Here is a 16,345-nt window from a genome sequence, read left to right as displayed (position 1 = left end):
TGCCCTCTGGGGTTTCTCCAGGCTCTGAAGTATTTAAGCCTCCTTTGTGCAGTTTAAGCCTTGATCCTACCTATGATACTTCAAAGTGAACAGCTAATGACAGTAGACAGCTGGGGTTCATGATGGATTTGATTTAAACATCACCAAAACTAAGGTGTCTCTTGGGACACACAAATGTTGGGTCCACAGATGTAAATACAAACAAAACAGGATAACTGAGAACAGGATTGTGCCAGAGGAATGGCTTGAAGCAAACTGTGCTCAATAGGAAGAGTCAACAGATCTTTTCATCGATCTTTTTGTACAACTTACCTGGTCTGGACCCATAGGCATCCCTGACATTGGCATGGTGTTTATATTCATCTGTCCAATGTGGCCACTGCTGCCGTTCATGTGCATCATACTGTAGGCTGCGGGATTGCCTTGGTGGCTGAACTGCTGCTGTGGGAAAGAACTGAAGCACAAAAGGACAAATAAAATTACCTTTCAAGAAGTTTAAACATTGATGTATTGCCTTCCCTGCACCAGCTGTAGACATGTGAAAGAAAAGAGTTACATAGTCACCAGAAGCGTAAAACTATTTTTGCATTTACTTGTTTCTACGTAATATCTGTTGTTGAACGTAGAAACAGAAATTTCCCTGCCAAAAGGAATTTTTAATTTTTAGTTACGAACAGAAGTATGTGTATGTATTTCCTATCGTAACCTTTTTGGAGGCTTCTATTAGGGCTGTATATTGTAATACTACTCCAAACTTTTGTATTGCCCCCCCATCCCCAAGTTGGTTTTTTTATAGTTAAAGGCTGAATGTTGCTTCCAGTTACAAAGATTGCAAAGGTCCAATATGAATAAATGGAGCTAAGCGTAAGATGCATTAGAATTATTTTTCCCTCTTCTAAATCCTTTTCCTACTACAAGCTATTTAACATAGCTTATACTTTTGACAAAATGGAAGACAATTTTTGAGCTAAAGATTATAACTGAGAAGGTCACCTGCTCCTGGCCATGCTTCCCGATGGCCAGCTCTTCATCTCAGGGGACTGGTACATTGTTGCTGTCTGAGGATGCTGCATCATAGGATTCTGGGAGGGTCCAATTCTTGATGACATCATTGGGTTGGGAGGGCTGGACACTCTGCTAAATGCAGGATCAGGTTGTTGGCTTATTCCTTAAAAGACAAAGGACAGACAATATGCTTCAGTTATCATCACCTAGTACTTTCAGTTTATCTTCTTGCAATGATGAGAAGGGAACAAGTCATCCTTTTTTGTAGAAGTATTTTCCATTTTTCAGAGTGATCGGTATTTAGGTAGTTTGGATTAATAATAAATGAAGAAAGCGAAAAGAACACCAGACAGACAAAAAAAACCCATGTTAGTACTAGTACCATAATTAGGTGGATAGGGGAATTGCTGTGGAGGAACTTGAGCCATCGGAGGGCCTGTCAAAGCACTATCCATGCTTCCTGAGGCAGTCACATTTGGTGGTGGACTGAAGGCCTGAGGTTGCTGTTGTTGCTGCATCATCATTGCCATCCTCTGTTGTCTAAAATGATGACTTATTAGCTCCCTGTTACGCTGAGCCACCATTTGAGCATTAAGAAAACCTTGCTGCTATCCCCCAAAGAAAAGAAAAATTATATTAGAAAACACTTTTACAAATGAAATCATGTCAATCAAACCACCTATGCTCTCTCTAGCTCTAAGACCCAGCATATCCATTACCAGAACAGAAAGTCAAGAAAACCCACAGCCAGTAGAAAAATAGTCAAAATATCAAACTAAGCTTTTCATTAAGTTGTCATTAGTGCTAAACAAATGATGAACTAGATTATCTATCATATCCTAAACGGAAAATACAATCAGCAGACTGTATTGATAGCATGACCTAATGGACAAATCTGACTGAAATCTTATTCATAAGAGAGGTAACAACCAACTTTTTTCACTTGTACAGGAGAAAAAAAACAAGATAAAAAGGAAGACTCTGGAACCATGCAAGAAAGTCCAAATTTTAAACAGATGTGTAAAAGACGTGTCTATTTAAAAATTCCTGTTTCAGATGGCTGGTGTAATAATGACTTACCTGTGATCCCACCTGTGGCTGCATAACTGGTCTCATCACTGAGGTATTACCACTGACTGGGTTTTCCATTTTCATTTCAAGCGCTTGACGAGTCTGATTCATAAACTTGGAAAAAGACATTTTACTGCTATTAGCTTGAAAATACCACAAAGTAATGGCAATCACCCCCAAAAAAATTCTTTACAAACTTTTCAAATCCATAAAGTGCAATGGTTAATTTTTGCCTTGTTTGATGTACCTGAAGAAGTACCAAACTACTTGGTTAAGCAGCTCAAACACACACAAAAAGAAAAACCCTCCATACAGTGCAGCACTAACTGGCTGCTTCCCCTGCCTCTTCCTCTAAATTAGCACTTTTAAAGAATAAATATATTGCAGACTATCTATTTGTTCCAAATCACGTTTTGAGCAGAAGAGTAAAACTACTAGCTTTGCTTAAAATGATAGAATTCTGTCTCCTTTCCTCTCCTATCACAAAACCCTAAGGCCCTTTGGATTGAATTAATGTCACAGAACAACCAAGAGAGAACACAGTATTTCCTAAGGATTAAACATTGCCATTCCATGTCACACTGTGCTATCTCAGTTTTCTGAGTTTTATTTGTACTTGTATTTGACATCAGGACTGCATTTTCACATGGGGAATTCAAGGCTGAAATCCTGCAGCAATTTTTTAAGCAGTGCTTCCAACCCAGTGTGAAGATCTATATGGCTGATCTACTCTCACCTTTCATCCTAAGAAAATCCCTAAAATGACGTCAAATAGAAAGCAAACCTGTATTTCAACAGGCCCAAATTGGTCAGTTAGAAAACACAGGCTAAAAGAAGTAACATTCGATTTGCAGGAGAAACGCAGCTTCCCGTTTAATGATATCGGGGATATTCAGAAAAAATAGTGAACTTAAAAGATGAAGAGGTCATCCAGAGCTACGTAGTACAAGAGTACTGGTTTCAGTCGCAATAACGTTGTGTGCTGCAGGAACCAATCCAGTCTGTAGCTAAGGAGGCTACAGGATGAAGGACAAACACTTGTCCTAACACAGCTTGTTTCACTCCTACAGCCATTAGGGTCAGTGCGAACAGCACTGCCAAGATGAAAGATCCATCCTTTCAATCATCTGCTGAGACGTCAGTTCTCCTATCTGTGAAGCAACATGATCCCGTGCGTGTCCTACTCCGTTCTGAAACAAAAGAAAGTGTAAAGGCAGGAGCACAAGATTACCTGCTGCCCCTGAAGCCTCTGCTGGAGCTGCATGCGGAGCTGCTTTGGCGTGTTGGTCCGAGGTCTCATCACGTTGGCTCTAGAATGCATACTTTGAAGTGGGAAATTGCTCTGTTGGCTCATCTGATTCATCACTGAATTAAAGGATGGCTGTTGTCCCTGAATGTTACTAAAACCTCCTGGCATTGCTGCCCCTTGCCCTTGATAGGGCTGACCATATAACGAAGGCTTCTGGTCAATCATAACTGAAGATTCCTGACCTTGAAACGAATCTTGTTTGGGTTCCAAAGCTTGTCCCTTCAAAAGAGACAAAAGTGTTTTCACTAGCAGTGTATTCTTTAAGTAGGAATTCCTACAGAAACAATAAAGCTAACACAGCATACAACAACCAGTAGTTTCTTGGGTAGGACATAGCATGGACACGTTACTGTAAGTTTCATCTCCAGACACATGAAATAGCAAAAGCTATTATAATAAAAAAATAGCAAAGGCTATTATAATAAAAAAAAATTTAAATCTCTTCTGCTGCACGCTGCACAGACAGACCAGTATCATTATTCAAGCTCTTCTGCACTTTTAAATTACTCTTATTTTGCAAATTACTCTTATTTTGTGTTTTTTAGCAAGGTCCAAATTATTCATAGAATTTCTTTTTCCTATTTGCTAGTGATGCAAATTCAAGCTGGAACTGGAGGAGATGGAAGTGTCCTACTCAGTAGCACGTCGCTGCCAGTTAAATATTTCACAACCCAAGCTCACTTGGCAATGGTTATACTACAGAAACCCTGCACAATTCTCTGCTTACAGAATTATAGTGATTTACACCCAACTCTCCCCGCTATATTACAATAAACCTAGATAAGAATATGCCATTTTATGTTTTTGTAATGCGTAAGAAATTTAATCAGTACTGAGCTTCTCCAATGAACATCACTACTCAATGTAGATGTTTCCACATGCAGATTTAGGAAAATGAAGACAAGGAAGAGCAGAGACGCGGTGAGTGAGGCAGCCCTCTTCACTTTCTTTTCAAGTAACAAAATAATACAGGTTTTTGGAAAATAAATGGCCAAAATCTCTATTTACTTACTTGGTTTACAAGATCAGGAATTCCTAATGCTCTGTCAATCTCTTCCAGACCTGTGACATCCGTATTGCTCAGCAATGTGTGCAGCTGATCCAAAAGTGCCCTTTCATCATTTTGGCCTTCCATATTTGGTGCTGGACATAAGAGGTCATCCAAAGAATTTCTGACTAATTGTCTATAATATAAAAACATTACAACCATTATGGACTATAAAGGCATATATAGTTTTTATTTAATATATTGATCTGGAGACAATTAAGTACTATAATCACCCAGAAGACTGAAGTAAGACTTAAGAACTTCAGTCCTAAATTTAGGTCCTAAAATGTCCACTCAATTGCCATGTATCCAAACATGTATCCTTGAACACATGTAAATTCTGTTTTCTCCTGGCTTCTGCATGTGCCACAGAGACATGATTTCAGATTCTCCCACCTCTGTTCTCCGTGTCTCCCAGCTGAAGGATTGATTGATTTTTTGCTAGCAACGCCTTTTGTGGAGCTGGGTTAAAAGATATCCAGTGTCATATCATCAGCAGAAATGGAAATAGATTCTGACTCCAATCTGTTATCCCCCTTGTACATGACACATCAATTTTTTTACCAGGTCTTAAATTCTTCTGACAAACAGTGAACAGTTGTATTTAAACTTTGTCTTAAAATCTTCCCCAATTCTACCTGTTTTGTGAACCCCGCGACGCTTGCTCCATGGACAGCATGTTGTCAGGCCACAATCCGGGTTGGTTAGATGGTCCTGGCTGTCCATACGGATTCCCCACCATGCCAATGTTTATCTCATTTGGCCCTGCAAGGTAAAATATTTGTGTGGCTTTTTAAGAACACAAGGTGTTATATCTTACTCTCCCAGTGTTCACATAAAGCATTGTAGGTGATCACACAAATTGGCAAGGAGCTTCAGAAGATTTCCATTAGCATGTTTTAAATAAAGTGTGTACATAGGTAAACTCACACTCAAGGTAATTTCAGAAATACAACAGACCACAGATTTATACATGACTGTGATTAAAGCTGCTGCCCTGTTAGAGCAGGATTGATATTTCCAATCCTAAAACCCCTCAAAAAAGGAACTTAAGAGATAAAGCAACTTTACATCCAAAAAAAATGGGTTTTCTGTCCAATGAAATCTGGGTACGAGCAAATATACATTGTCATAGTGACATCAACAACATTTGGCATTTTAAATTCCAAAACAGGGTGAAAATCAAAAGAAACACAAGGTGCACAACAACATTTTGCTCTTTGGGAGTGCTGTCTTCCTTCTACCTGTTCAGAGTGAACAGCATTACATTGGAGAGTTTCTGCAATCCCATTATTTCCCAATATTTGTAGGAATCACCTAGCAATAACAATTTCTAGGAAGCTAAGCTGAGGAATTCTGACTCAGTCAGGACTGCAGAAATTTCTTCCCAATTTAGCCTTATATTCACATGTCACATTGAAGCAGTAAGTCTGTCTAAGAGAACCAGTAACAGCCCTGGTAGCCTTCCATGATAAAAAGGGAAAAAAGGAATGCCATTGTCTTATTTCAGCCCTTTTTTGGCATCCCAGCATTGGCACATCAGACAGGACAATTTCAGCTCTAGGCTAAACCTTTGTGAGAAATATAGAGCAGAAAAAACCCACAGGCTTTAAGACTCTCTTCATATTTTAGACATGCAGGTTATTTTCTTCCATGCAAACATGAATACGTAAAAGAGAACCTGTATTTGCAATATGGTTTTATATGAAATTTAGATACTCATGTGAGAAGAATTTTGAAATACTCTAAGCTTTAAAACCCCCTGATTACCAAGAAGCTAACAGGAAAAAAAAAAACTCTATGAAGTATAATGAATTAAATAAATCAGAATACTAGTATCTTCAAATATAATCACAGATGGCATTTAGTTCCTGGAATTTAGCAGAGAACTATTGCACTCAAGAAATACACACAGATTATCCCCCAAGAATCTGGAGACTCAGCATGAGTTATCTGGGAATGCAACAGACAGATGTTACCAGACAAAACCAAAAAGAACACCAAAAAGTCATCAAATGTCCCAGTCAGTGAACATTAACAGTCTTTACCTCAAAAAGCCCTTGGATGAGAACCTGGTGTTCTACCAAAGCTGAAAAGGTTCTGATGATGGCTGCTTACTAAGAAAGCAGTGAGATCGTGCTAATAGTACAACGAGAAGTAAAACACTTACTCATGTGAATCATTTGCTGTTGCAGCACTGGTCTTGCGCCAGGCATGCTGTTGGAGCGAACGGGCAGCCCAGACACGGAGCCACCCACCGCGGCTCTGGGAAGGGACGCACCAAACTCGGGTCCTGGCCTCAACATGGAAGCAGAACTTGTGGGTTCCAGTCTGTTCACCTTCGAGTTTGGCAAACCCCAGTCTCCTGACTGATGCTGATTCATCGCTACATTTCTGTTGGGAGCACTTGCTATAACGAAAAGAAGAAAACACAATAATTTTTCATCTAGAATACATTACATATTTTGTTTTTATTTTTATAGGTTTTGTTTTGTTTTACCAACAAGGACACCTGCCAATGACAGAGCAATTCACTGATCTCCTACAAAAGCATCTAAAGCTTACCATGCCAAGGTCTAAATCATCAAACAACTATATTTAGATTAATATATTTAAAAATATAAATGACTGACTGCCATTGTGACCTGTTCTTCCTTCTATATATCAAAAACATTTGTTAAATTCAAAACTTGAAATAGTAAAAAATAATTAAACCGCTAAACTAAAGTAAAATACTGGTAATAATACGCAGATTGTATTTTTATGTTATGTTCTTATAATTTTATCTAAGGATAATAATTTAAAAAATATTTATAATTAAAAGGTGTTTATGTGCTGATGGTAAAATCAATATTCTTTAACATTAAGGTTTCTTCTAACCAAAATTCATATTATAATCTTGCAACATTTTTTTACATAAAAGCTTTTTCCTTTACGACGAGATCTATTTGTACACAATTAACGAACCCAGATTTGCTCCAAAATTTTCCTGGTTTTCAATCATTCTTGGACTGCCACCCATCAAGTTTTGCTTTTGTAACATGGAGAATGCATTGACATTCCTCACTGGAGCACTGGAGCCCACAGGGCTGTCTAAAGACACGGCTCTGTTGAAAGGCGGGCGGGCAGTCTGCACGGACTGGGGACTCCTCATACCTGTGAAGAATTAAGAGATGCATGCAACTGAATGTCTCACATAGAAAGTACTCTTAAGGACTTAAATAAGTCTGATCTACTTATGGGCACATACACTTGACCTTAAACAAGCCAAGAATAGTTATTTTGCTGGTGTTCTTACTATACAAATCACGTTTTGAGTACATAGCTAGGACCTTTTACAGGAAAAGCCAAATGCAGCTCCCTTTGGCCCTAGACATAAAAAGGCTCATTTTAATGTAAGTACTGTAACGAACCGTGTTTTTAATATTTTGAAACACAGTAGTGTTACAGACTCCTTCATACATACGAGTGGACTGCCCAGCCTTTGGATAACTCTGACATGGAGACAGAAACAACTCAAATGGTTCTGTTTGGAACAGGTTGAATCCAGACACAGTGTGTTCCTGAGCACAGTGTACCACGGCGACTATTTAACTCAGAAATCACTGTGCTCCACAGCCAACGACGTCAGGGGCCTTACGTGTTCTTGTACCTGTTTTTCCATTTTTCAGTGTCCATGTTTCACCTCCTTAGGTTACCTCAGCAGACTATTGCCCCATGCAATCAAGAGGTGACCAACGTTATAAAAGGAAGAGACACTTATAAAAGTGCAACGACACTGGTCTATTAGCAAGGTTATCATTCCCTCCTGCTCAGCTTCCTACTAAGGAAGGGCATTCCTTTCATTGGCAAGGAGGAGTACTGATTAGAATTTGCAAGCCACATGATGTTTTCATATAGAATAAGTAGGAAATCAAAAGCTTGCCACTAATCCCATATTATTTCCCTAGTCATCTGAAAGGAACAAAAATTCTCAATTTTAATTTACAACTCACAAAATGTTTTTCCTGATGTCTTGTCTCTGAGAAACCTATGTTCCACAAACCCAGAAGAAACCATAAAATAAAGAACTGAACTTAACATTATTCATTGTGTATATAGTAGACGAGTGCTGTCAAGACAGCTAACAGTGTACGTAGCAGCCTACGAACGCATAATGAGCCATTTTGCATTACATTTGTCCTTGAAGATACAGAAGATCAAGAAAGTACTCTAAGGATTTGAGGATGCATTATGTTTACATCAGGTAAGAAAAGCCTAATTTTAAAACCGAAGTGATATTAAATTCCTTACCCAATAGGGCATTTCCTTGAAATAATGCTTGCTTTGTTCCAAGGTTATTTCCATTTGCAGACATAGCATTGTTGTAAAACTCTGAACTCGTCAGATCACCTAGAATTGCATCCAAATTATCCAAGTCTCCACTCATCTGAAAAAGATGCAGTAAAACACCAAGGTTATTTACTATCATATGGCTATCCTTCAGCTTTTATTTAGCTCCTCGCTAATCTTAGAAGACATAACTAGGAGATAAATGTTTCAGTTCACTGACAGTACCTTGGGCTATCTCTCAATTTCCAAAGAACTTCAGATATCATTTAGCTACTTTTTTTTTTTTAGAGTATTTTGCTTGGCTAAATTTGAGAATTAGAAGAAACTGAAATAAATAAAACAAAAAGCATCTTTGAATATAAATATTTCAGTCATCACAAATGACAAAGATAAAATACTAATGAGAGCAAACAACGTCAAGAATATATTCCATTCAGTGAGAAAGAATATATTTGTCAGGCACAAAAAGCCTAATTTTTACAACACCGCACGAAAAGTACCCACAGATTTTTCTGGTCAATTGGATCCCTAACTTTCTTGAAAAATTTGTCTTTAAATCAGATGCATATTTAACAGAAAATTAATTGCATATATAGTGGATTCATATCTTCACAAAACAAGCTTCTCTCAATATGTTAATTACCTCTCAGGAGCAATTACTGAAACTACACACTGGGTGCTCTCACAGTTAGTGACCTTTCTGTAAGTGGCACTCAAAACACCGTTACGAGGTGTTCCATTTACAGTCAGCCATTAGCTAATACAAAAAGCGTGCAGTAATTTTGTATTTACAGAGGCACTGCTGCCTTGGGAGAAGGTCTAAGATATCAACATGTTTTCAGCGTACTCTGCCACACTGACCAGTATGATTTACTTTGAAGCAGTTCCAAATGTGACTTAGGAACTCAATACAAAAGAAACATTAGCCACCCTTCGTAATTTTAAGAACAGCTGTCCCTAACAAGTGCACCGCTGCTTTCAGGAGAGTTGTTCCTTGGTGAAGTTTCCTATATCATGACATTTCTTGGAATTTCAACTCTAGAAACATTGAAGCAAATGAATATACATATGCTTATTTGAATGCTGAAGATAACATGTATTTGGAACAACATTTTCCCTCATGTAAGGATAAAAGTGCTAAAACTAATGAATGAACTAAAACCGATCTACAGCTATTTCAAGTATTATACATTTTTGTGTACCATTTATATTTTCAAAACAAAATCACCTAAGTTTTACCTTTTACTATTGTATTGCCAACGAATTACAGAGGCAGTTACAGCTCCATTTCCTAATAAGCCATAAACATGTGCTATGTGAAATTGCAGATGATACAGATTTGATTTTAAGGAGTAATCTGTAAATATATGCTGCCTTAATCGTACCACAACATACAGCATTAGTCCAGGACTTCAGCGCAGCACCTTTGGTTATACAGTAGTTTTCTTTGTGCTTTTTCAGTTACAATAAAACCTGAGCACAGAATTTCACACCATTTGCACAGAACTTTCTCAGAGATGTTTACACACACATATAAAAAAGAGTGTTCTATATTTAGCCATTCGCTGTAATAAGAAAATACTGGTTTGTTCGCTACCATCATTTTACATTATACTGTACCTCCTCCGTTGGTTCAGTTTTTATTTTCATCTCTTTTTCTTGACTAGAAGTAGGAATTGTAGAACTACTGCATTGTCCCATTTTATTATCCACACTTTCTACTTTAGGCTTCAGCTCTTTGGAAAGCGGGTCCTTAACATCATCTTTATCTAACAGGTATCTTAGTAAAGCATTGTTTTCCTTCTTCTTTGGGCTCAGTTGTTCCTGTTTGACAGAGCCTTCTCCACAGGGGGCTGTATTGCTAGCATCGTGATACGTGTCTTTACCAGTAGCTTCAGCTGTGATCTTGGCTACCTCTGCAGGAGAGTTACCATTCTGCAACAATTTATGCAAAATCCTATGCTTCTCTTGCAGGAGCGACCCATGCACGTTTGAGGAGGAAGATACCCCTCCAGATGTTGAAGAGGAAACTCCTGAAGGACTGGTAACGTTGGTAGAAGATTCTTTACAATTTGAGTCTAAAGGCGAGTTTGATGCTGTAGAATGTCCTCTTTCATCTGAAGAGCATGTGAGTAGCTGAAGCAGTTTTTTATGCCCTTTGCTTTCAGATGGTCCTCTCTGACCTTCAGATGCCTCCAGATTTCCCTCTTTACTGTCTTTTTCACTAAGGAGATCCCTGCTGTTTGACTGGCAGATAGAACTTTCCACTTGGTTTTGTTCACAATACAAACCAGAAGGGCTCTTCGAGTCCTGGGTACTCGTTTTACTTTGCTGAGCTACGCTCATGTTTGGGGGAATTATCCAATTTGGACCTGGTGAAGAAAGCGTTGATAAAAGGGAAGTTCCAACACCCTCACTAATGGCTTGAAGAGCACTAAGAGAACTGCTAGAGAAAGTGCTGTTGCCGGTGTTGCTGGCAGATCCCATGGGAGAGTGCATACCTGTATCACATGGCAGAGATCAAACTTATTAGACTCCAGTACTGTCTGCATCTATGTTTCCTTTGGATTACATACAGCTGTCACATCGAGTTAATTATTTTAAAATAAATTTTTACCATGAAATTAGGTATACTACATTTAGGTAACACATACAAGACACATATAGAACTGTTAAAAAGGATGAAAGATGGAGTTCAGATAAAAGTGAGAACAGACGGCTTCAAAAGAAAAAGAGCTTATGGCAAAAATAAAATACCTGTAACTGGAGAAAACTGGTGTGAGCTCATTTTTGGACTCCCTCGATTCCTAGGCGATATCATTAGATTCTGTTGGTTGGAAGTTAAACCAGGACTGCCATGGGGTGGGCTACTTATATTTAACCCGTAACTGTTGTTCTGATAAGCAGAGGACTGCATTCCGGGTCCAGAGTTCACTGACCCCATATTACCAGGGCCTCCGTATCGAGTGCTGCTGAGCTGACCCACTGCACTGGGATCTCCCATACCATAGCTCCTGTTCTGCACTGGCATGCCTTGACCGGGTGACATGTTCATAAGACCACCAACAGAATTTGTGTTTCCTGCCACAGGTGTTCTGATGTTTTGCCCAACTGAATTAGGATTTGGCCGGTATCCATTTTGTTCTCTGTAAATTCAACAACATCCCCAGAAACCCCAAGAAAACAAATTAAAACCTTATTTGGAATCAAAGACAAAATAGCATTATTAAATAATTTTAAAAATATTTTTTCAAAAAAAGCAGTGAGACTTCAAGCTTCCACAAAAGCAGAACTAAGCCATGCCACTAATTTAATCATTACAGAAGTGCTTGGTCCTTTAGGTGATTTCAGTTCTAAGTCCATACAGTATCATCCCTTCAAAAGGCTTTCATGGACAGTCATTAGTCAGATTTATCAGTTTAAACATCTTCCTTCTTTTTGTCCCTTCCTGACTCAATGCATGACACTATTCTACTGTGCACACTAATGATGCCCTGAATAATCTCAGCTACTCATTTTTCAGCATCTGGAGGCACTTTAATGCCAGAAGCAGACAGATTCCCTCCAGAGTGGCATTTCAATTATTCTTGCAATCAACAAGAACAGGTCACAGGATGCGTTATTTAAGGTACATTTAACTTTGAGCCATCAGTGATGCATCTGAGGGGTTTTGTTGTCTTTTTAATTGGCCTGCAATTAAAGAGAGTAAGATAAAGCATGTAACTGAGCATTTCTATTTTCAGTGTTTCATCATTATAAATGTTAACTCAAAAGAATAATGAATACATCATACAGGCTCCATGCAGGTACTGAGGAAAAACCTCTCTTTTGATTGTGACTGTCTTTCTGCCACACAGTTAAGTTGGGAGTGTCAGTGTTAGGTTGACACGTTTATTTATATGCTATGCAACTCTGCTTCCCAAGTTATACCTCCTCTGTTTGAGTTTTAATTAGACAAAATATTTTGGTATCCTATTTTTTCAGGTATCCTCAAGGTCAGGTATATTTTTAAAAGCTGTGACATTTAAGTGACAAACAGACACCACTGATTTCACCTTTGAAGAAAGTGGGTAGAGACAAATCCATGGCGGTCATTAGTTACAGGATTTCGGAACAGTTTACTCTTTGTTTGCGCTGTCACTATGGTACCATCCGCTAACGAAAACCGATACAATGGTGTTTCGGCGTGGCCTTGCGTGTAAGCTGTAAAGGACACACACAAATATAGTTCATATTTAAAAACCCAAGAATTCCTAACATGCACTCTGCAGATTAACACAATACCCTTCCTTTGCTGAAGATTTTAAAAAGAGACACACCCAAGACAGACACTCAGAAAAATTAAGTATTCCACAGTTTCTCCTAAATTAGCAGAGGGAAAATCAAAGCAAACAAGATTATTTTGATGCTGCACTATTTTGTGCTCACCGTCTCACTTCCAAGGCTTGGTTAGTAGGTTTCCATGGCTTCTACTTGGAGAGAAGGACTAGTCCACACTTAAATACTAATTGCACTAAAATATACAGGTAATTAGTATGCAATAGAAATGAAACTTGGAAGCTTTTAGATAAAATTTTTAAAAGTTTTATATCAATCAAAAAATTGTGGAAAACTTTGCTTTTAAGCTGAGCTCCAAATTTCTCGTTAAATTCAGATTTATTTAATCAGTTAGATTGAAAAACTTCCAATGGAAAGGAAATTCCATTTTCAGCCCGTATGAGTTTGTCTTTATTTAATATGCCCTCCACTTGAATTACTTTGTGAATCCTTCAAAAAGACTGGAGTTCAGAAAATGTCATCTTTCTTGCTGAAGACAGTGGCTGTACTTCATTTTATCTATCAAGGTTATCAAATTAGCATTACAAAATACATAACACTAGGACACTGAAAATATTTTGAATCCTTGTGTCTTGAATAAGAAAAAGGCAACAACACAACTGATACCACTTTTAGTGCGCTATCCTTTAACAAAAGAAAGGACGAATTAAAATAAAGTCAAACAAACATTAAATAAAAAAAAGGTAGTGATAATTACGGATTACATCTTGTCACAAAAATGTAGCTGTCATTGTCATTGCTATACCCATCTGTGGAAAAACAGCTTACTTCAGGCTCCCAGAGCACGTATCTGATATTTTCCACAAAAATTATCAAAACAGACACATTAGAAAAACAAAATCAAACAAAATCACTTCCAATCACTTGAGAATCCCTGTTTCTCAAGAGATCATCCTCCTTCAACTTATAAATATGAGTCACGGCAATTAACACTAACAAAAATTATGAAAAAAAGGAACACAGACAGAATTTAGCATTTTTGTTTCTCAGAAAAAAATGCAGCCACTAGGAGAAGGAGTAGGACCAAACATTGCAAACAGCTTTTTACCTTCATGATAGTGGCGTTTGTTTGACCATGACTGTCCATCATTGTGGCATAAGAACCTCTGAATACACCGACGAATAATATCTTCAAAGCCAGGTCTCATGGAAGACCGTAATGAGTTTGTATCGATGTTGACAAGTTTGCCTGTAACAGGAAAGAAAATACACAAGTTCAAAATCTTTGTGACTACGTCAATCTTTTTGTACAAATATGGTACATTTCAGAAGGATCCAATATCACCGTTCGAGTTGTTCATCAGCCTAACACCAAATTTTGAGTATGCACAAGTTACATTTATGAATTATCTGCCATAAGATAATATCATGATGCTTGTTAAAACATCAATATTCAAAGGCATGTAGACAACTGAATAAGAGGAAGTTAAGCATCCACAGGTTAATGCCAGAGCTTTAGAAAACAGTGACTTTAGCCTAGTTACAGGCATCCAAAGGATGCATATACAGTAAAATTTTAAAAAATACTGACCAACTACATCCACAAATGAATATCATGAACACTAATTGGCATCTGAAAAAGACCCATCTAGAATATATAAGTATTTCAATTTAAACAGCATAAAACACTTCAAACATCAGCTCACATACTGTATAAAAATACAAGCACTCTGAAGAACTTCCATTAGCCTCAGTTATGACTTAAAATATTTCTTATTTGTAAAGGAAAGTACAATGACAACCATTTGAAATGCTGCCAAGTTAAAACACAAGTAATGCTTTATACCAGGCTGCCAAGCAATAGCATACTAGCATAGAGACAGAAAATGCATCCCACTGTTGTCATTACACCCCACTGCCAACAACGGTGTATTGCAAAAACCAGTTGGGAATTCTCTGTATGAAATTCTGCTAGTCACTACGGAGACACAGTTTACATACCTGATTTATTTAAAACAAGAGCACACAGACAAAAAAAAAAAGATACCTTCATACCTTCACCTTGAGTATGTTTCTCACCTGAAAGATCATGTCTTGTAATAAAGCTCTCTGGGTTTGTGGGAAATACCCTTTCTGCAGTTGTGATCCGACGTGCTACACAAATCATACAGGACTGCAAATCTGTATTTAAAAGAGAACGTTTCTTCTTTCATTCCTGTCCTGTTTTATTCTATTAAAGTATACAATAAAACAACTGTAGCGTCTTTCATTGTTAACATGGAAGTAAAAATAATAAGAATTGAAGTTTTTGCATTCTGTTCCTACTTACTTAAAAATGGATTTCAGAAGCTACAGATTTCCTAACACGTACCAAATACCAAAAAGCTTTACTCAGAGATTTCTTCTGTGCACAGTAGTTCCACAAAATTTCCTACCTTCCCCCTCTTCCATCATAGCTCTTGGCTGAGACAAAGCAAAGCACTGCATTGTTTCATATCTTTGACGTGTATCCTGGTGGCTGCCTACATCTTCCAAAAGATCATGAGAGGTTTTCACCATCATCCGGCAATTGAATGTATGACTCTTCTGTCGAGGTGTTTCACTGGTCCAAGCAACTCCATTAACTTAAAAGAACAAGGTAAGAATTTATAAAGATTTTCAGATAAAATCAATTCATAACTCATTTAAAGACTATTTTAAGATTCTTTCTCAATACACCATCAGTTTTATATCTTAGTGTAAAATAGCAGTACTGAGAAACAAGGGAAAAAACCTCCTTCCCTCACATGACACTTCCAGTCACTTGAAGGAGAGCTGAAAAAGTCACTCACATCTATAAAAACCAAGCCGTTCCCTCAGCTAGTGTTGTGGCATTGGGAAACGCATCCCGTTAGAATCCTTGTTTTAAGTTACAGGTAAAGAAATTGCAAAGCCTGAAGTACAGTGTGAATTTCCAGCGCATTTATTTCTGGTGATGTGCTTTAGTAAGAACACGGTAATATTTTTCAAAATTAACATATTTTTGTCGTCAAATATATGTTGTTTTTTTGTTCTCTGGTTGTTTTCAAATAGCCTAGTAAGAATTTAGTAAGTCAACTTTTATTACCTGAAGATTTAGGTAAGTTTTTAAGAAAGTCCTTCCGGTCCTCTTCATGCAGGATACCATAGACACTTGTGTTAACCAAATCTTCTTGTTTATATTGCAGGTACTGTGTGACATTTTCTGACACAAACACTATGTTCCCATCTCGATTTACAACAAACAGGAAACCATCCAATGCCTAAATATTAACATGACAACA

At 37.8% G+C, this 16,345-nt stretch overlaps 1 protein-coding gene across 2 annotated transcripts in view; it reads right to left on the bottom strand.

Moving 5' to 3' along the window:
- The window catches only part of NCOA3 (nuclear receptor coactivator 3), an 84,625-nt gene that overhangs the window by 3,932 nt on the left and 64,348 nt on the right, over positions 1 to 16,345 (bottom strand). The window contains exons 7-23 of one of the 2 annotated variants that reach the window (XM_086623192.1): positions 16,150 to 16,324; positions 15,479 to 15,667; positions 15,123 to 15,224; positions 14,152 to 14,292; positions 12,821 to 12,968; positions 11,523 to 11,911; positions 10,386 to 11,266; positions 8,727 to 8,862; positions 7,401 to 7,589; positions 6,604 to 6,843; positions 5,072 to 5,198; positions 4,398 to 4,569; positions 3,308 to 3,604; positions 2,086 to 2,190; positions 1,388 to 1,613; positions 994 to 1,168; positions 313 to 454 (exon numbers count right to left, since the gene is read on the bottom strand). In XM_086623192.1, coding sequence (XP_086479318.1) covers positions 313 to 454; positions 994 to 1,168; positions 1,388 to 1,613; positions 2,086 to 2,190; positions 3,308 to 3,604; positions 4,398 to 4,569; positions 5,072 to 5,198; positions 6,604 to 6,843; positions 7,401 to 7,589; positions 8,727 to 8,862; positions 10,386 to 11,266; positions 11,523 to 11,911; positions 12,821 to 12,968; positions 14,152 to 14,292; positions 15,123 to 15,224; positions 15,479 to 15,667; positions 16,150 to 16,324 — 3,834 coding nt within the window. The remainder of the gene's footprint in view (positions 1 to 312; positions 455 to 993; positions 1,169 to 1,387; positions 1,614 to 2,085; positions 2,191 to 3,307; positions 3,605 to 4,397; positions 4,570 to 5,071; positions 5,199 to 6,603; positions 6,844 to 7,400; positions 7,590 to 8,726; positions 8,863 to 10,385; positions 11,267 to 11,522; positions 11,912 to 12,820; positions 12,969 to 14,151; positions 14,293 to 15,122; positions 15,225 to 15,478; positions 15,668 to 16,149; positions 16,325 to 16,345) is intronic. The other variant, XM_086623193.1, reaches the window with a different exon arrangement.

This window comes from Tauraco erythrolophus, chromosome 18 (assembly GCF_009769465.1).
Source record: "Tauraco erythrolophus isolate bTauEry1 chromosome 18, bTauEry1.pri, whole genome shotgun sequence".
In the NCBI taxonomy this organism is placed as follows: domain Eukaryota; kingdom Metazoa; phylum Chordata; class Aves; order Musophagiformes; family Musophagidae; genus Tauraco; species Tauraco erythrolophus.
This window is presented reverse-complemented; position numbering and strand designations above follow the sequence as displayed.